Source organism: Lacerta agilis, chromosome 6 (assembly GCF_009819535.1).
Source record: "Lacerta agilis isolate rLacAgi1 chromosome 6, rLacAgi1.pri, whole genome shotgun sequence".
NCBI classification, from domain to species: Eukaryota; Metazoa; Chordata; class Lepidosauria; order Squamata; family Lacertidae; genus Lacerta; species Lacerta agilis.
The window spans coordinates 89,524,979-89,545,154 of NC_046317.1; the positions used below are offsets into that span (position 1 = coordinate 89,524,979).

At 47.7% G+C, this 20,176-nt stretch overlaps 1 protein-coding gene across 5 annotated transcripts in view; it reads left to right on the forward strand.

Moving 5' to 3' along the window:
• UCKL1 (uridine-cytidine kinase 1 like 1) overlaps positions 1-20,176 on the forward strand; it is a 62,308-nt gene that overhangs the window by 12,667 nt on the left and 29,465 nt on the right. For 2 of the 5 annotated variants that reach the window (XM_033153763.1, XM_033153764.1), the window contains exons 1-3: positions 4,238-4,389; positions 13,594-13,787; positions 15,479-15,585. In XM_033153763.1, the coding sequence (XP_033009654.1) occupies positions 4,253-4,389; positions 13,594-13,787; positions 15,479-15,585 (438 nt within the window). In that variant the 5' untranslated portion in view covers positions 4,238-4,252. Of the gene's footprint in view, positions 1-4,237; positions 4,390-4,425; positions 4,878-13,593; positions 13,788-15,478; positions 15,586-20,176 lie in introns of those variants that run through there. The other 3 variants (XM_033153768.1, XM_033153766.1, XM_033153765.1) reach the window with 2 other exon arrangements.

The window sequence follows — 20,176 nt, forward strand, 5'->3', positions numbered from 1 at the left end:
AGAATCAGGATAAAATTAAATGACTGCCCATGAATTTACAACCACAGGGATCGGGAACCTCAAGCAATCATCAGGGCCAGCTATCCATGTTGGTCCCACATGAGCTGATAAAAGGGCCAAAGAGGTAACTTACAAGGTCCCATAGAGGGGGGCCAGTTAGTTGCACATTTGTTCAAAAATCCAAAAAGCGGGTTTCAAAGTGGGCCGCCTCCAGTTCCAGGCCATGGATGGAGGTGGACGAAACCAGGAAAGGAGATTGACAGCCGCCCCCAAAGGGAACGTTGCTTCAGCACCAGTAATTACAGGCCACTTAGTTCAGGTCTTGCCAACCAGATGTTTGGACTGCAACTCCCATCATCCCCAGCCAGCCCAGCTGATGGGAGTTGTCCTCCAAAATGTCTGGAGGGCACTGGGTTGGCAAAGCCTGATGTCGCTGATGTATTGCTTAGGAAGAGGAACAGAACAGGAAACGATGAGACAATTGTGTGAGACATCACCGCTAGCACACTTGCTGCTGCTTCCTGGCATGTGACCTTGTGGGAGGGCCTCCAAAATATGTTTCGTGTGAGAAACCTATAAAAAGCCCCTACTGAATGAGATACTGATATCCTTGGTTCATGATAGTTTCCTTTTCTTCATAAAAGACACAGCCCAGTTGCAGCTTGGTTGCTGGAAACACCAAAGATAAGGCATTTGGGGAGGGAACTTCTGAAGAGTAAAATTATGGGAGTCTGGCTGTGCCAGCTTACCAAGGATGGCTCCCCTTATGTAGGCTTGTTATCTAGGTAACATAAATCTCAGACTACAATTATCCTTTCTTTAGTATGTAGGCTTGTGTCTATCTATGCAGGCTTCAAAACTTTAGAAGTGAGGGGCCCTAGAAGGGCTGGACATCCAGAAAGTTGTATCCCATGAGTTTTTGCCAACTACCCTCTGCTAATGTTTGCAGCGTTTTGTTTGGATCTTATATGAATTCTTTGCCTGTAAACCCATCACTTGGGAAGACAGGCGAACTAATGTCAGTGTGCAGTGGTACCTCTGGTTATGAACGGGATCCGTTCCAGAGCCCCATTCATAACCTGAAAGGTCCGCATCCTGAAGCGCCATGTCTGCGCATGTGCGAGATGTCATTCTGCACGTCTGGGCATGCGCGAACTGCCGAACCCGGAAGTAACCTGTTCCGGTACTTCTGGGTTAGGCGCATTCGTAACCCATGACGAATGCAACACGCAGCGTCTGTAACACGAGGTTCAACTGTACTAGAAGAAGCAAAGATCACTGGTGTTGAAGCAGTGATTCTTCAACATCAACTTCGTTGGACTGGTCACGTTGTGCATATGTCTGATTATCTCGTCTTCCAAAGCAACTACTCTATTCCAAACTTAAAACTGGAAAGCGTAATGCTGGTGGTCAACAAAAGAGGTTTAAAGACTGTCTCAAGGCGCATCTTTAAAAATGTAGTATAAACACCAACAATTTGGAAACACTTGCCTGCGAGCGCTCCAGTTGGAGAACAGCCTTTACCTAAGGTGTCATGGGCTTTGAAGACACTCGAACTCAGGACGCAAGGGAGAAACGTGCTAAGAAGAAGGCATGCTTGGCAAATCCACACCATGATCAACTCCCGCCCGGAAACCTATGTCCCCACTGTGGAAGGACGTGTGGATCCAGAATTGGCCTCCACAGTCACTTACGGACTCACTGTTAAAACCGTGTTTATGGAAGACAATCTTACTCGGCTACAATTGATCGCCAAAGAAGAAACCATGTAAAAGGTCCGGGAGGGGGGGAACACACATCTGTTTGGCCTTTGTGGAAGTGACCACACTGAACCTATTTACTGCAGGTAGGTAGCCATGTTGGTCTGCCGTAGTCAAAACAAACAAACAAAAATTCCTTCCAGTAGCACCTTAGAGGCCAACTAAGTTTGTTCTTGGTATGAGCTTTCGTGTGCATGCACACTTCTTCAGATACACACATGAAAGCTCATTTCAACAACAAACTTAGTTGGTCTCTAAGGTGCTATTTGAATTCTGGTGCTGGAGGAGACTCTTGAGAGTCCCATGGACTGCAAGAAGATCAAACCGATCCATTCTGAAGGAAATCAGCCCTGAGTGCTCACTGGAAGGACAGATCCTGAAGCTGAGGCTCCAGTACTTTGGCCACCTCATGAGAAGAGAAGACTCCCTGGAAAAGACCCTGATGTTGGGAAAGATGGAGGGCACAAGGAGAAGGGGATGACAGAGGACGAGATGGTTGGACAGTGTTCTCGAAGCTACCAACATGAGACTGACCAAACTACGGGAGACAGTGGAAGACAGGAGTGCTCTGGTCCATGGAGTCACAAAGAGTCGGACACAACTAAATGACTAAACGACAAAGGTGCTACTGGAAGGATTTTTTTAAAAAAAATTGTTTTGACTATTTACTGCAGTAAATAATTTTTGGACTCTTTCTTCAACCCGACTCATGAGTAGTTAATGGTACGAGTGCGACACCACATTTGCCATGCAACAACCCTACCAACTTTTCCTTAGTCCCCGTTTTGGGCAGCCCGGTGTGCTTGGACTGCCAGGGTGCCGACAGGTATCCTGAAAGGGGCACCCGATTGGCAGCAAGTGTTTCTCTTTGCAATCACAGTTTCATTAGGGGAAATCTTTCGGGAAACCCCTTTTGCCTCTCTGTCTCTTTACCGCAATGCGTTCCCATCCTCTTTCAGGCAGATCCACCCTTTGTACCTAATGGGTTTCGTTTCCCACAACAGACCCCGGGGCATGTGACGGCTGTAACTTATACGAGAGGGCAAGCAGCCAGTCAATTTGCTGAGAGCGCAGAGTGAGGAAGCCGTACCGGGTGGCGAGGAGGGGAGTTTATTCTTAGACGTCTTGATGGCCCAGATGGCCCCCCTACGTTGGGGCTTATGCAACCACCTCAAGGAGGAACACCCAAGGCTGCGGTGGCTCAACTTGAGGCTAAGCATGGAGGAGAAATTCGATTCAGGGCACATTTGAAGGTGGACTTAACGGATTTGCACTCTCCAAAACAGTTATCCTTCCACCTTTGAAATTACCTGAATTTTGCAATGCAAAATTCCAACCTAGCAATGTTTGCAAAAGCACATCTGTTTAGGAGGAAAAGTGTGTGTGTGTGAGAGAGAGACAGTATAAGGGAAAATAACACATCACAATGCGTTGTAGAGGGAAAAATTGCTTCTGAAAATGTGCATGCTAAACTGCATATACAATCATACCTTGGATCTCAAGCAACTTGCAAGATGAATGTTTTGGGTCCCGAACATTCTTTGGAACCTGAACGTCCTTCTGCAGCTTCTGATTGGCTTCCTAGAGCCAATCGGAAGCCGCGTCTTGGTTTCCGAACATTTTGGAAGTCCAACGATTTTCCAGAACGGATTCCGTTCGACTTCCAAGGTACCACTGTAAAAGCATGCTTGTTAGGAGAAATTCACACTAAAATGCAGATTAATTTTCATGAGGGTTTTTTTTTATTAATTATTGCAAAGTACTGAAAAGCGTGGAGAGCTTTGAGAAACAGAGAGGACCAAAATCACATCTCCACCCACCTCCTCCCTGCAGCCTTCCAGTCATTGTTGGACTGTCACCAGCCCAGCCAGCCAATGTTCATGGGTGATGGGAGTTCTAGTCCCACAAAATCTGGAGGAGGGCAGATTAGCTGCCCCTGCGCTAATGATTTGCTTTACAGCAAGGTAATTGCAAGCCGAGGAGCCTCTGCTGCCATTAGCGCCTGAGATCTGGGAGTGTAGGACTAAGGTTGGCTTTCCCCAACCTGGTGCCTTCCAGGTGCCTTGGACTACAACTCCCATCAGCCCTGTCCAGCTTGGCCCATCTAGTCCAGCATCATGTTCTCACGGTGACCAACCAGATGCCTGTGGGAAACCCACAATCAGGATTCGAACCCAAGAGCGTTCTTCCCTCCTGTGGCTTCCAGCAACTGGTACATTGTTGCCTCTGACTGTGGAAGCAGAGCACAGACCTCTCCTAAATGCCTAATCCTATTTCAAAGCGATCCAGTTTGTAGACCACCCCTGCCTCCTGTGGCAGTGAGTTCCGCAGTTCACACGCTTTCTTTTGTACATCCCGGACCTTCCGACATTCAGCTCCACCGGCGTTCTCGTGCTGAGGAGGGAAGAAAAGCCTTCCTCTGCCCCCCTCTTCCCATGCCAGGGGTCGGCCCACCTCTCCTGTGCATTGCCCTTCTCCGCCAGGCCCCGGACATGCTCCAAATGTCAGGAGCGGCTGCCTGTGGCCTTCCGCCAGCCATGTTTTGGTGCCTCCGGAGCAGAGGGGCTGCTTCGGAGGCTGTGCCGTGCGACTCCTCCTCTCTTTACAAAGTCAGTGCTATTAATATCAGGTAATGAACATAATCTCTAGGTTAAGCTATCCTCTTATGCGTGTTGGCTACTCTCTCGTTCCCCGGGCAGGGCTCTCTTTTCCCTCCTTCTCTCGCTGTTGACACCACACCGGACTTTTTCGGGTCTCCTTGAGCACTACCAGTCTGTAGGTTCTCCCAAGCCCCCGGGTGGTGTTTTCCCTGCCCCCCCTTTGTGATCAGAGTGGCAAGACCCACGTTTCATTTCACTGTAATGGCCAGAACTCATGTAGTCAACTTCCTAGGGACTCTGAATTCTTTGAGGCTGGGATGAGACACCAGGGCACAGCTTTGAGACACACACACACAGACGCCACAAGCCAGCTCTCCCAGAGTCAAAAACACCTGAAGCCTTTCTGCCATTTCCACAGTCACCCCAGACCCTTCTCCGGCTAGGGGGAGATGAACAGATCCCCTGTATATTCGGGGGTGAGGATTTCTGGCTGCTGGGCCCTCGGACCTGAAGGCAGGTGAGTGCTTTTGTCGTCGTCCCTTTCCGGATGTAAATTAACTCTTGGATGCAGGATGAACGAGTTTTTAGAAGGCTTAGAAAACAGAGGAGGGGGTGGCAAAGAGAGGAGAGGGGATATCTGCTTTCTGGATTGCAAAACAAAACACTCGTTTTTGGAAATTTCAGGAGCAGCGCCTTAGAGAACTGGCTGTTTCGCAGATATCGGGAAGGTGCAATGCGGGGTGTGTGCACAACTGGGGGTTTTTTTGGGGGGGGGGGTTGCTGCCTTGCATTCACCTGGGCTGGTTCTTTCTTTTGTGAACCGATTCACTGCCCCACCCACTTAATGAGAACTAGGGAGCAAAAATGTGTTTCCGCGTGAGAACACGCTCTTAATAAAACATGCATCCTTTGGTCAGTCGAAAGCAGGTAGAAAGGTTCTTAACTTGCCCCTTACTGGACCTATGAGCTATTTGGGGAGATGAAAGGTGGGTTTTGATGCATCATTTGGGCCAAAAGACTATTCTGCACTGTACTGATGATAACAGGTGCACAGTAAGAGGTTTGGATGTTATTCCGAGTTACATCTTGGAGGGTAGGGAGAGAACGATCATTCCCTCTAATTCTGATGTTCAAACTGTGAGTGCCATTGTTTGTGTAGTCAGAATAGCCCCACCTATACGTAAGAGAGAAGTATCTGCAAACTTGGGGGATCCCAAAGTTTGCAATAAAAAAAAGTTGTTGTTGTTGTTTGTTTTTTTTAAAAAAAAACATGGCCAGGAGTTGGGGGGAGGGCAATACAACCAAATGAGGAACTGGGCGTGCTTACTTATTGCAGAATGCTGAGAGATTGTGGTTGGGATGGAACGGAAAACTGAGCAGGAGGGGGAATGGAATGGAGTATCCTGGAGGAGCAGAAACACTCCATACTGCAACATTTTGTTGCAGATCCTACTTGTCTATTTATGGATTTGTGTGTGTGTGTTTGCTTGTGTTTCTGTTGTTTCTTCCTATCCCTGTTTATAAGAAGGAAAAATAATAGCCCCCCCTTTTTTTAAAGACTTCACTTCTGCCTGTGAACGCCTTACCTTCCAACTCTCTGATGAATAGCTATTTCCCCCCACTGTGTATTTGGCTTGCGGATGTGCACTGAGCTTGTATCTGATACAAGAGTTCATCCCCTTGCTTTCTCCTTTGACAGCAGAGACAATAATTTTCGGCAACCTTGCTGGTGTCTCCTGAATTTTGACCTTTTCACCGTTAATAGTATTTTGGAGAACAGGTCGTTCGGCGTATACTTGGTTGTGATGTAGATAGAATCATAGAATCCTAGAGTTGGAAGAGACCACAAAGGCCATCCAGTCCAACCCCCTGCCAAGCAGGAAACACTGACAGATGGCTGTCAAGCCTCCGCTTAAAGACCTCCAAAGAAGGAGACTCCACCACACTCCTTGGCAGCAAATTCCACTGCCGAACAGCTCTCACTGTCAGGAAGTTCTTCCTAAAGTTTAGGTGGAATCTTATTTCTTGTAGTTTGAATCCATCTCCGTGTCCGCTTCTCTGGAGCAGCAGAAAACAACCTTTCTCCCTCCCCTATATGACACCCTTTTTGCTGTAGGATGCTGAGTTTGGACAGAATCGAATATACTCTTCCAGAGTTAATGCCAAATACATTACTTCTGATAAATGAGCCACCATGGTTGCTGGAGGGCCGTGAAAATTTGTGTTCTGTGTTTTTTTTTAGACTGGTCTGCCCATGTACTATCTGAAACCAAAGGGGCGTGTCGCTTGTCAGATGTGAATTCCCCGCCCCCCCCCAGCTCTCCCACCCCACTACCAATGGGAAGTAGAGGCAGCAACAGGGACAAAGGCGTCTCACATAAATTACCTGTAAATATTGGTGCTGTCGAGGTGCCCAGAGTCCCCTCTGTTTCCCTCTGGAGATTCCGGTGTTCAGATGCAGCAGAAGGCAAACTCCTTGCGCATGAATAACAGCTACGACCGAGCGTCATGGATTCCCGCCTCGTTCCTCCCTCCCCCCGTTGTTGTTGTTGCTTGCTCATGTCGGCGTCGCTCTGGGAACAAAGCGCACTTGTTAATTGCCGCAGCAGCGTTATATTCTCCCTCTGAGGGAGCCGGTTGGTGGTTATTTTGCAGGTGAAACGCACGTGCGCACCTGTCTCCTTCCTCAGGCCCCCCCCCCCAGTGCCTGATTCATATTCCAGCGGATCGATGTTGCTAGGAGCAAAGTGGGAGCTGCAAGGCGCCTCTGTGTAGCTGCCCTGGCAAATTGAGAGGGGTCCCCAGCATTGTGCTTAAAAAACACCCTTTAAAAATGGGTGCCAGGAGCGGGGGACGCAACCATTAGGCAGAGGAGTGAGGCAGCCAGCTTAGGAAGCTGTTGATGGAGGACACCAAATGGCAGCAAATTGTGGGCTATTTATTATGATAAAAGAGTCTGCTGGATGAGGCCAATGGCCCACCTATCCCAGCATCCTGCCTTTTCTCACAGTGGCCAACCAGACGCCTGTGGGGAACCAGCAAGCAGGATTTGAAAACAAAACCACTTTCCCCTCAACTAGGTATTCAGAACCATGGCTCGGCTTCCGATTTAGGGTGGTGCGGACTGAAAGCAGCCCTGTCCAGGGAAGTTTTTAGCATTTGACCTTTTGTTATGTTTTTATATGTGTTGGAAGCTGGTCACAGTGGCTGGGGCAACCCAGCCAGATTGGCAGGGTATGAACGCATTATTATTATTATTATTATTATTATTATTATTATTATCATCATCATCATTATCATTATTAGGCAAAATTGAGAAGACCCTTAATTGAAAAGATCTGTTTGGGGGCACCAAAATTTGGCCTTGCTCAGGGCACCATATTACCGAAGATGATCAAAGTCTGCCTCTGCATTGATGCATCCAACTGTGGCGGCAGAGCATATCCCTCATGGCTAGTAGCCACCCATAGCTGTTATGGGTGCATTTATTTATTTTTACTGCTCCATACAGAGCCTAGGGCTTGCCGATCAGAAGGTTGGCGGTTCGAATCCCTGCGACAGGGTGAGCTCCCGTTGCTCAGTCCCAGCTCCTAGCACTTCATAGTGCAAGTAGATAAATCAGTACCGCTCTGGTGGGAAGGTAAACGGCATTTCTGTGCGCTGCTCTGGCTCGCCAGAAGTGGTTTAGTCATGCTGGCCACATGACCCGGAAGCTGTATGCTGGCTCCCTAGGCCAATAAAGTGAGATGAGTGCCACAACCCCAGAATCGTTCATGACTGGACCTAATGGTCAGGGGTCCCTTTACCTTTAGTATACACAAAACAAGGGACCATAGCGACAACACTGCTTTCTGGCTCTTGGGCCCTAGTAACTTCCCAGTCCTCTCCAGTGGTTCCAAGAAGACAAAGCTGGAAGGTCCCTGGGGTAGCTCTCAGTGGAGGCCAGGCTACTTATTCGATGTCTGGATAGACGCTCCGAAAAGGAGGCTTGTGTGAAAATCTGGATCGAAGGAGGGGAAAGTGTGGGAAGGCAGTGATCTGGAGAAGAACATCATACGGACATCAAATAATTAATGGAGGAGGTTCCGGACTATCCACAATAAACAACAGAGTGGATGAGCCCTTTGTCTGTGCTCACGGGCAGTATCAACACCCCGTGAACAAGGGATGGCTAGCCTTTGGATTCCAACCCACTCTTACCCCTGTCTTATTTATCCCACTGGTTGTGGCTGTTGGAAGTTGGGAGTCCTGCATTTTCTGAAGGACAGCAAGTTCCCCGTTTCGGCAGCAGCTGGAGCAGAGCTGGAGCAGACGTGCGACTGCGAAGGGGGTTCGCACGTTGCAGCAAATGAGTGCGCACTCGAAAGGGATGTCCGCACGTTACGTTCAGCGGGTGTACAATCCCCGTTCTTGGCGAGAGAATACCAGTGTCATACATTAGACTTTTCCAATACGCGGTGACTGCAGCTAGGATTTTGCTAGCACAAAAGTGGAAACAAGAAGAATTACCGACGAAAGAAGAATGGACAGTGAAATTGACGGAATATGCAGAACTGGATAAAATGACGGGAAGAATCCGGGAACAGCGGGACCAGAAATTCATCAAAGACTGGCTAAAGTTTACAAACTATTTAAAAGACAATTTACAATTGAATACGCTAATAGGATTTCAAGAAGTTTTGTAGTTAATGTGTAGAAATATTATTGTAAGTATGGTAGTTAAAGTAAGTAGGAATTTTATGATAATGTAAGCAATGGTTGATTAAAGAAGTATAATATCAAGATACAATTCCGAAAGCCATGTGGAGGGACTGAGGGAAGTCATGGCTTTGTAAGCCAATGTTGGAAAATGGACGAGAATGTTGGATTTATTTTGTATTATAGTAGCATAGTGTAAAAAAATAATAATATATATTTATATATATATATATATAGAGAGAGAGAGAGAATACCAGTGTCATAACCCTCACTATTCTGCTCATCTGTTAAAGGCTGGGAGTCTGTAAAGCAGGATAATTTGCTTAGAACACACTCTCAAACTGCAGAGCCATGTCCTTTGGCATCCAACCAGATGTTTGGGTTTACAAACCAGCACCGAGGCCACAGGAAGAGGAGGGAGGGGCTCCCTCTTTCTTTTCCCTAGTTGCCCTCCACATCTGAGTGTAGGGGTGGGTGAGGTGGCTGTCTGATGCCAGCCTGGTGATCCCTTTTAATCTCTCCTGGCAGGGTGCCAGGTGTTGCTCTTGTTGCTCCTGTCCAGCAGGCTTGGAAAGGTTGCTGTTGCAGCACTGAGCTCCCCTTCTGTCTTCTGTGTAACACCCCTGGCTCTCAAGCTGCCACTATAAGTGGGTTGGTGGGCCCTGTGTGTTTTGCATATAAAGGTAAAGGGACCCCTGACCATTAGGTCCAGTCGCGGACGACTCTGGGGTTGCGGTGCTCATCTCGCTTTACTGGCTGAGGGAGACAGCGTACAGCTTCCAGGTCATGTGGCCAGCATGACATGGCAAACCAGAGCAGTGCATGGAAATGCTGTTTACCTTCCCACCAGAGTAGTACCTATTTATCTACTTGCACTTTGATGTGCTTTCAAACTGCTAGGTGGGCAGGAGCTGGGACCGAGCAACAGGAGCTCACCCTGTCACGGGGATTCGAACTGCCCTAGGCTCTGTGGTTTAACCCACAGCGCCATCTTCAAATAGCTGTCTTGAAATATCTCGAGGGCTCTCACATGGAAGGCAGAGCCAGCTTCTTTTCTCCTGCTCCGGAGGCTGGGACTCAAACCAGTGGCTTCAAGTCGCAAGAAAGGAGAATCTGACTGAACATTTGGAAAAAAATTCTGACAGTAAGAGCTGTTTGACAGTCGAACAGTCTCCCTCAGAAGGTTCTGGACTCGCCTTCCTCGGAGGTTTTAAAGCAGAGGTTGGATGGACATCTGTCATGGATACTTTAGTTGAGATTCTGGCATTGGAGGGGGTTGGAGTAGATGACCCTTGGGATCCCTTCCAACTCTACAATTCTACGATTCTATATGAGGCCCCCGCTCCAGGCATATCCTCTTCCCTGAAGGGAGCATGAAAATCTTTCCAAGGGGCATCTTCTCTGGAATATTTCAGCTCGCTGAGAGCCAGTGTGGTGTAGTGGTTAAGAGCAGTGGACTCGTAATCTGGTGAACCGGGTTTGCATCTCCGCTCCTCCACATGCAGCTGCCGGGTGACCTTGGGCTACTCACACTTCTCTGGAGTCTCTTAGCCCCACTCACCTCACAGAGTGTTTGTTGTGGGGGGAGGAAGGGAAAGGAGAATGTTAGCCGCTTTGAGACTCCTTCGGGTAGTGATAAGGCGGGATATCAAATCCAAACTCTTCTTCTTTTTCTTCTTCGCTTCTCAGCGGCCCTGGAATAAGCCGAATGCCCAGTACTGTATGCATAATGATGATAGTAACTTCGTTGTGGAGCCCAGGGAACTCTTACAAGGAGCTTTCCAGGTGTTGAGTTTCCTAGATCAAAGGCAGGGGGAGCACTTTGCAAGACGGTTGGCAAGCTTTGCAAATCCTGAGCAACCAGATAATAAGGTGGGGAGGGAAGTTCATGACTGCTTTTGTTTCCCTTGGTACTCCTTGTGCAATCCAAACACGTGACCTTTCCTTAACGTAATAGGCAGAGCTGTCCTATACACCAGTGATGTCCGAGGAGGAGAGAGACGCTCCTTCCATGCACCTGTGGTGTGACTGCAAATTCATGGAGAAGAGAGCCATCAATGGCTGCTCAACATGTTGGGTCTGCCCTGCCTCCACAGTTGGAGGCGGCGATGCTTCTGAAGAACACTTTCTGGAAACCGCAGGAGGGGAGAGGGCAGCTCTTGTGCCCGGATCGGGCTTGCGGTTTTCGCTCCATGGTCAACCACCGTGAGAACAGGGTACTGGACGAGGTGGGCCATTGGCCTGATCCAGCGGGCTCTTCCTGTATCCTGTATGTGATCAGCCCAGGGGGAGAGAGGGTGAAACCCACAACCAGGAAAGGGCAGCAAAAGTGGCCGACACGCCCCTGGAAACTATGGGCGACTTTCTTGTACCAGTGTAGTGAAAGTTCCACTTCTGTCAAATCCTACAGTCCCATGACTGGGAGAACTTCCTTCTTTTTAAATCCTGAATCTGCAGACGAGGATAAGTAGGGTTGAAGCCATTCTAGAGAGAAGATTTCTCCTCTCTCTCTCTCTTTTCTACTGCTCCTCTGCCTTTTAACAGCAGCCTGTCGGGTGGAAACCAAACAGGTGAAGCTTCTCTTGCCAAGAAGATAAAAGCTTCACCTGTCCAATTTCCACCCGACAGGCCGCTGTTGAATGCACACAGGTGCGGGGCCAGTTAAATTTTTTTAAAGCAGGCAACCCTAAAACAACCCCAAGTTTAGGAACACAACCCAAACCACCTCTTTCCTTCGATATTCAGCCTGACTTTGGACTTGGAGACCACATTTTTGACTCCCAGATAATCCTGAAAAGGGGAGAAATTTCCCCCGCAGTTACTGGGTAGGGGGGGTTTCGATCTCCTTACCTGTACGCAAAGGGGAGGGGACCCCCTCTCTGCTTTCGTTTGCAGGGCACTCTATAAAGTCCCGCTCCAGGGCCCTGGCTTTTGCAGAGCTGCTGTCGCCATCAATGCATTGGCACGGGGATGTGAGCCCAGGGTGGAAAATGGGAGGCGGAGCAGAGAGAGGCCGGCCGAGGGAAAAGATCAACTATTAATAACCTGTCCTGCCCTGTCCCCGGCTCAATGAGCTGCTGTTTCTCCAAGCGGCTTATCCCTTTGGCCTGGGGCCATTGGGGGTGGAGAGGGGCAGGCAGGCTCTTGGAGGAAGTTTATCTGCCCTGCTCCCAAAACCACGCAGGGATTGATGGCTGCGAGAGAGGCTGCTTGGCTGACCTTTGCCGGGTGCTTCGTATCATATAAATATCAAGAGAGCCGGGAGCCTGCAGAGCTTCATCGCAGCGCCGCTGTCCGGCTGCGACAGCCGCGTTGGTGCCAAACACGCCGTTTGTGTCCTTCTCTGCCCCCTTGGCTACCGGCCGGAGGGCAGGGTTCGAAATACAAGCTGCAAGAGCCTCTGCGGCAGAAGAACGGGGGCTTTCCCTGGTCCCCAAGACAGCGTCCGCACCGTATGTTTAAAGCGCTATGATTCTGTTTTAAACCGCCACGGCTTCCCCAGGGCCACCAAAGAATCCCGGGAGCTGTAGTTGGTTCAGTGTTGCTGAGAGTGGTCAGGAGATCCCCTAGCCGCCTTCCCAGAGCTACAATTCCCAGAGTTCCCTGTGAAGAGGGATGAATTGTGAAATCACTGGGAGTTGTAGCATGAGACGTTGGATGATTTGAGCCCCTCACCTGAAGCAGTCCAGGCCACAAATAGTTTAATATTTCTACTGCCCTTCATTTGAGGGTCACAGGGCAATTTACAGGTACCTGTTACAGAGGTGCTTGTACACTTTTCTCAACTTTCAGATTCCAAAAGCAAACAAAACAAAGTTGTAACATGGCTCAGGAATTCAAAAGATATTTTGATTAAATTAATATAATTTTGGTTTGCTTGGTAAAAGCAAAATGTGCATAAAATTGTATGGAAATCTTTGGAAATGATTGCCGAGTACTTGCAATCCGAGTATTATATTATCTGTTGTTGTTGTTGTTGTTGTTGTTATTTATTGTTACGATTTAGTATCACCAGACACTCTCAGAAGGTAAAACTGAAATTCTTTGGCTTACTGAAACAGCTTTTGTGCTTCATCAGACGTAGATTTACCAATCTAAATGTCCAAACAGAAAAAATAATAGCAGGTTTTAATTCCTCACACCCAAAAACATACTTAAAAAAAACCTCACTGAAGAAATTAGAAAATAATAATAATTACTTTTTTTAACTAAAATTTATTAATACTTTCCACATAACAAAAACAGCTAAAAAACAAAGATAACAAAACACAAAATATGAAAACACACATATAATAATAATTTCACCCCTTAAAATGGCACACTCTACTGTTACAGCTACCCTGTTACCTGCACAGGCTCAGATTTGTTTGTTTGTTTCATTATATTTGCACCCCTGCCTTTTTCTGCTAAGGAGCTTGAGGTGGCATGCGTGGTTATCTCCTTCCCTCCTCCTTTAATCCCTCACAGCTACCCTGTGAGGTAGGTTTCCCTCCTCACCCACTGATGTAGGCTTCTCCCTCTCCTTGTCTCCTTAGCAACAGCAGCGCCGAATCCCTGGACAGGCTGCTCCCTGCAGTGGGTTCCACAAGGTCGCCGCGGAAACGGACCACCAGCCAGTGCAAATCTGAGCCGCCCCTGCTGAGGACCAGCAAGAGGACGATCTACACAGCCGGCCGGCCCCCCTGGTACAACGAGCATGGTGCGCAGTCGAAGGAGGCCTTTGTCATTGGTAAGATGTTTGTGTTTTGGGAATAAAACGGAGAGGCAGTTCAGTGCTGCCTTCAGAGGTCACATCTGCTAGAGTTTGTTGTTGTTGTTCAGTCGTTCAGTCGTGTCCGACTCTTCGTGACCTCATGGACCAGAGCATGCCAGGCACCCCTATCCTCCACTGCCTCCCGCAGTTTGGCCAAACTCATGCCAGTAGCTTCGAGAACACTGTCCAACCATCACATCCTCTGTTGTCCCCTTCTCCTTGTGCCCTCCATCTTTCCCAACATCAGGGTCTTTTCTAGGGAGTCTTCTCTTCTCATGAGGTGGCCAAAGTATTGGAGCCTCAACTTCAGGATCTGTCCTTCTAGTGAGCACTCAGGGCTGATTTCTTTAAGAATGGATAGGTTTGATCTTCTTGCAGTCCATGGGACTCTCAAGAGTATCCTCCAGCACCATAATTCAAAAGTGTTAATTTGAGCAGAATTCCTTCATCTTGACTTCGTGCAGAGTATGGGTCAGTAAGCTCTCCACCACGAGAAAGTGTCCCCAAGTTTACTGCAAACTGTCTTAAACTCGTTGCCAAACAAAAGTTGCAAGTACAACTCAGCACATTGCTCTTAAACAACCAGCAATGCATTCCGGTTTTCTTTAACTTACTGCCTGTTGATAGGCCTATAGTCCAAGAACTGGGACCAGAGCATAGCTGTCAACTTTTCCCTTTTCTTGCGAGGAATCCTATTCGGAATAAGGGAATTTCCCTTTAAAAAAGGGGAAAGTTGACAGCTATGGACCAGAGAGAGATTCAGATAAGCAAGTTCGTTTCCTCAATATGCTGGCAATATTCGGGGAGCGGGGGGGGGGGGGAGCATAAATTCCCAGGACTGAGCCATCAGTAAACACAAGAAAAAGTCTGCACCCAGAGGTGGAGGGAACGTTCTTTCACATGTGGTGGACTTGTAAAAGTGTATTGGGAAATGATACATAATGAATTGAAAAAAAAACCCGTTTAAAAGTACTTTCCCCCCCAAAACCAGAATCCTTTCTGTTGGGGATAATTCAGACTGAAATTTGCAGGTGTCAAAAAAGGTTATTTATGTGTGCTTCTACTGCGGCCTGTGTTTCGTTAGCCCCAAAAATGCAAAACGAGAGAAGTCCCAACCAAAGAAGAATGGCAACTTAAGTTGACAGAATATGCACAACTCGCAGATTTAACATATAGAATAAGAGAACAAGAAGAACATAACGTTTGTGTACAGCTGAAAACGTTGGCAGCATTAAGATAAATTCAGCAGTGTAAATAAGTTTTGACGGATGTAATAATTCAATACTGAATGGTATAGTTTTTTTTAATATAAAATATGCAGGGATTTGTGATATGTAAAATGAACTATGGAAAGAGCAGAAGGGAAGTCACTGATATCTCAAGGATGTACCGGTAAAACGTTAAATTGTAAAAGAGAAAACTATATACAAAAAAGAGAGAAAATAAACGGAGGCCCCTCTTTGCAGCTCTAACTGCACAAGCATCCACCTGCCCTTGCTTCCAGTAAAAAGAAAATGAAGGGCAGTATGCAAATATAATAAATAAAATAATAATTAAAAATTTGCTTCCTGTTCTGCCCTGGGATCTGTCAGGATAAAGGATGGTTGACGAAAATATGTTTTTAATAAACAGACAAAACTGAAACTAAGCTGATTCATTTACATCAGGTCTCGGCGGAGGCAGTGCCTCGGGGAAGACCACCGTGGCCAGGATGATAATCGAGGCTTTGGATGTGCCCTGGGTGGTTCTCCTATCCATGGACTCCTTCTACAAGGTGAGTGAGGCAGAGCTTGGCATCATAACCTCAATCTCTGTTTAATTTTCTTCTTTTAGGAAAGGGAACAAGGCAAAAGTGTTGGAGCAGGGCGTCTTATTTGTTTATTCAGAGGCATGTTTCATGCCTTTACTCTTCAGCTGGAAGAAAATCCCTGGCTGCTTACAGCTTAATTGCAATTGCTCAGTCTCTGATCTCAAGCTTTGCAGTCCAACTAGGCACGACTCAAAAGGAAAGAGGGGTGGGGAGGGGAGAGGAAAACAAGCAAGCTGCAAAGTCAATGTAACAGAGGTCCTTATTATGACAAAACTGAATGTCCCGATTCAGAGAATAAATGGTGTGTGTTTTTTGCAGCTTTTGAGAAATAGCCTGGGGACCCAACCTTCCTAAAAGTGACCCTCATGCAGGAGGTTTTTTGACAAACTTTGCCCTTCTTGAGGTCTAGCTGGGATCTGCTGGCTTTTGTTGCAGGTGGGATCACGGGGGAGCTAGTTGATCCCAAGCGTACACACACACACACACACTCACACACACACACACAGCACAGGCAGTTCCACCGCTGTCCCTCACAGGCCTGGTGGAAGGGTCCCACCCCAACTGGCAAGTGCAGCAGTGAGTAGGAATGGCATTTCCTGGCTCTCTGTTGCTGCTGCTTGTCTTCCTTTGCAAAGCAGGGGGTTGGACTACATGACCATCAGGGTCCCTTCCACCTTCTGATTCCCCTAGAGCAGGGGTGCCAACTCCCAAGAGATTGGCAGTGATCTACCCCCTTTTTTGGGGTTCAGGTCAAAGTTGATGAGCTTCTATAGGGAGGGGGAAAGCCCCGTTTTGGGGGGGGTGCGGGGCAAAAAATTGAGCTTTTTTAGGGGAGACAAAGCTGTTGAGCTTCTTTGGGGGGAGCCAGTGATCTAGCAGTGATCTACTACAGATGTCCAGTGATCTACTGGTAGATCAGGATCTACCTGTGTTCATGGAAATTCTCTTTGTGCCATGGTATAGACATATGGTTTGGTAATGGATAACGGTTAATGAATAAGAAATAAAATTGTAGGGAATATAGGAGGAAAGGGGGGGGGAAGAGTTAAAATGTAATTAATTTCAAAATGGGTTGTTGTAATGAAATATGGAATTAGGCAATGGAGGTTCAGGAATATAGTGAATGCAGAGGATAGGTTAAAATGATGCGTAAGATGAAGAATTATTTAGTAAAAGAATTAAATAAGAAAAATGTGAGAAGGAGGAAAAGTAACATGGGGATTAATTGGCAATAACTGTGAATTAGGGTTAATCTGGAAATCAATGGGGGGGGGAATCGGGGAAGTCTGAAAAGGTAAAGATGATATGTGCAAAGTAAGTGGTTAAATTGGGAAAAAATTGTTGATCACCCCAGTGAGAGGGGGGTTTGTTTTGTATGCTCCCCTTCGTGAGACAAAAGGGAGTTTGGAAAAATTTAATCATGTATTGTAATTTGGATTTAATTGGAAAAACTCTAATAAATATTATTAAAAAAAAAAATACCTGTTGGACGTGCCTGCCTGCCATAGAGCTAAACATCTTTCACCGCAAGTGGAAGTTAATGCTATCTCGCTGTCAACAAAACAACCCATTTATATATATATATATAAATTTTCTGTTTTACAATTTAGAATTTAAACAACCTTAAAATATCAAAAGGGACATGGGTGGTGCTGTGGGTTAAACCCCAGAGCCCTAGGGCTTGCTGATCATAAGGTCGGAGGTTCGAATCCCCGCAACGGGGTGAGCTCCCGTTGCTCGGTCCCAGCTCCTGCCCACCTAGCAGTCCAAAAGCACGTCAAAGTGCAAGTAGATAAATAGGTACTGCTCCAGCAGGAAGGTAAACGGCGTTTCCATGCGCTGCTCTGGTTCGCCAGAAGCGGCTTAGTCATGCTGGCCACATGACCCGGAAGATGTACACCGGCTCCTCGGCCAGTAAAGCGAGATGAGCTCCGCAACCCCAGAGTCGGACACGACTGGACCTAATGGTCAGGGGTCACTTTACCTTTACCTAAAATATCAAAAACTTCCCTACTTCTCTTTCCACGGTTCGTTTTGCACAACATGAATCCCTGCATATTTTATATAAACTAACCCATTCCGTATTCCATGATTACATCCATTAAAACTTATTTACACTGTTGAATTTGTCTTAATGCTGCCAATGTTTTCAAACAGCAACCCATTCAATTATCCGTGGGGGCTTCGCCTCTTCCCTTACACAATAGTGGTGTGACCTCCCTCATACCAAGCTATTCTTAAAAGTTTCAGGGGCCTTGTAGCACCTGACTTCAGCACTGACCAGTGGCTGATGCAGAACACTAGAGTGTCAGACTTGGACCTGGGAGAGCAGGGTTCCAATCCCCGCCCAGCCATGAAGCTCACTGGACCCTGAGCCATTCACCTTCTCTCGGCCTGACCTACCTCACAGGGCTGTTGTGAGGGACGAAATGGGGAGGAGGAGACCCACATACACCACCTTGAGCTCCCTGGAAGAACAGGTGGTATATAAACCATCACCACCCATTTTGGTAAGAAGGCTTCCAGGACGATGATCTGTCCTGGGATTTCAGCCTGGACAATGGACCCACCTCAGTTTCTTCCTGCCTGCGAGTCTAATTAAGAGGCCATCCAATTTTCTGCAAAGCTGTCTGGCTTTATCTTCCACACAGTTTTTAATTAGCTCCTCGGCTGCTCGTTGCTTCTGAAGTTATCTTTCCGTGCCTTCGATCAGATCCTCCCATATCTCGTCATCGCAGCTAGTCCGTTTGTTTAACAGAACATGCAGCTCATTTGTCGCTTTTACTGTTCCGTCTTCAGCAGCTCAGTGGGAGGGCAGGTGCTTGGCATGCAGAAGGTCGCAGGTTCGAATCCCATTAAGCAAGAACTGGGTAGCAGGCGATGGGAATGAACGTTCCGAGTCTTGAGACTCGGGAGAGCTGCTGTTGGCCAGAGTGAGCAATACTAGGCTAGATGGACCAATGGGCGGAATCGGTGTAAGACAGCCCTCTATGCGTTTAATTTTCTCTTCCATCAATACGGTGCTCTAAACCTCTGTTTTCTGATAGAAACATTTCTGTTAAGCCTCCGAGGTAGTGAAACTGTGACCTGTTGATCAGATCCGGCTTGTGAAGCCAGTAAACTCCTCCTTCCTTGGAGGTTTTTAAGCAGAGGTTGGCCGTCTGCCATGGATGCTTGAGTTGAGATTCCTGCATTGCAGAGGGTTGGACTAGATGATCCTTGGGGCCCCTTCCAACTCTACAATTCTATGATCCTTGGGAGAGGAAAACTCCTACTCTCGGTCTTTCCTCCCTCTTTCTCAGTGGTATTGTTATGAGTTTGGGGTGAGGAGGAAGCAGGCTTTTATGCAGAGAGCCTTCTAACCCTGGGATCCAGCAATAGAAGCCCGTGTAGCTTCCTGGGTTGAGGCGACTGCCTGGGTGATGGGCCATTAAAGGGAAGGGGCTCTGTGTGAGATGGACAATGGGTGGGAAGCCCCACTCCCTCAACTGGCTGGTAGTTAGAAAAAGACCAAGGCGAGTGTTGAGAATTGGCAACGATGTGACCTAAAGTAGGGCAGCGAGCAGGAGAGTCAGGGCACCGTTTGAGAAAAACACTTGATTTCTCTTTGAATCAATGAGAGAAACAAGACCCTTTCGAGGTGTTAATACTGTGAGCCCCTCCACCATAGGATTAGGTTATATCTTTGTGTGTAAATAAGCCATATATCACAAGGACGCCACAGTCTCCTGTGTTTCTCATTCTCAAAAGGAAACACAAACCCTGGAACCCCCGGAATCTCACATCACTCAACTGAGGTTGCATGCAACACTGGTGTTAGAAGTGGGACACATGTTTCCCGGAGGAGGGAAACCTGTGAGCGGAGAGGTGCCTGAGTCAAGATGGAGGGCTTCACAGCATCAACCCCCTCAAGAGGGTCCTGTTTCTCCCGTAGCCACAGCCTTGGATTTAAACAGAAATAAAACGTTGCTCTCGAAAGTTGCTCTGACTCTCTCTCTGGCTCATTGCTTTACTTCTAGGTGGCATCATTGCCAACTCCCAACTCGCGCTTTTGTCTTTTTTCTAACTAGCAGACAGTTGAGGGAGGCCCCCCTCGCCCCCGGAATCAGCCATCTCTCACAGATCCGCTTTCCTTTGTTCCCTTTAATGGCTCATCACCCAGGCTGTCGCCTCAACCCAGGAAGCTAGCCTGGTTTTTTATTTTAACACTTACTGGATCCAGGGGTTAGAAGGGGGTCTGCATACAGCCTACTTGCTCCCACCCCAAACTTATAACAGCATTACAAAGAGAGTGTGCTGGCCCCGGGGGTTTGTCCGTGAAGCGAGGTCCAAGTCCAGTCCTGGGTCTAGGGGTCCAAAGGAGGTCAGTCCGGCAGGGAGCGAGGCAGGGAGCAGGTCAAGGTCCAAGGCAGGTGCAGGCACGAGGTTGCAGGTTGAGCATATGCTTGCAACTAAGTTGCTCACGCAACTTGGGCTGGGTCTGGCTGGCTTTTATCTGGCCCTATGCTTAGGGCGGCCCCGATCCTCTGGAGACTCGCCTCTCCTCCGGGCCTGG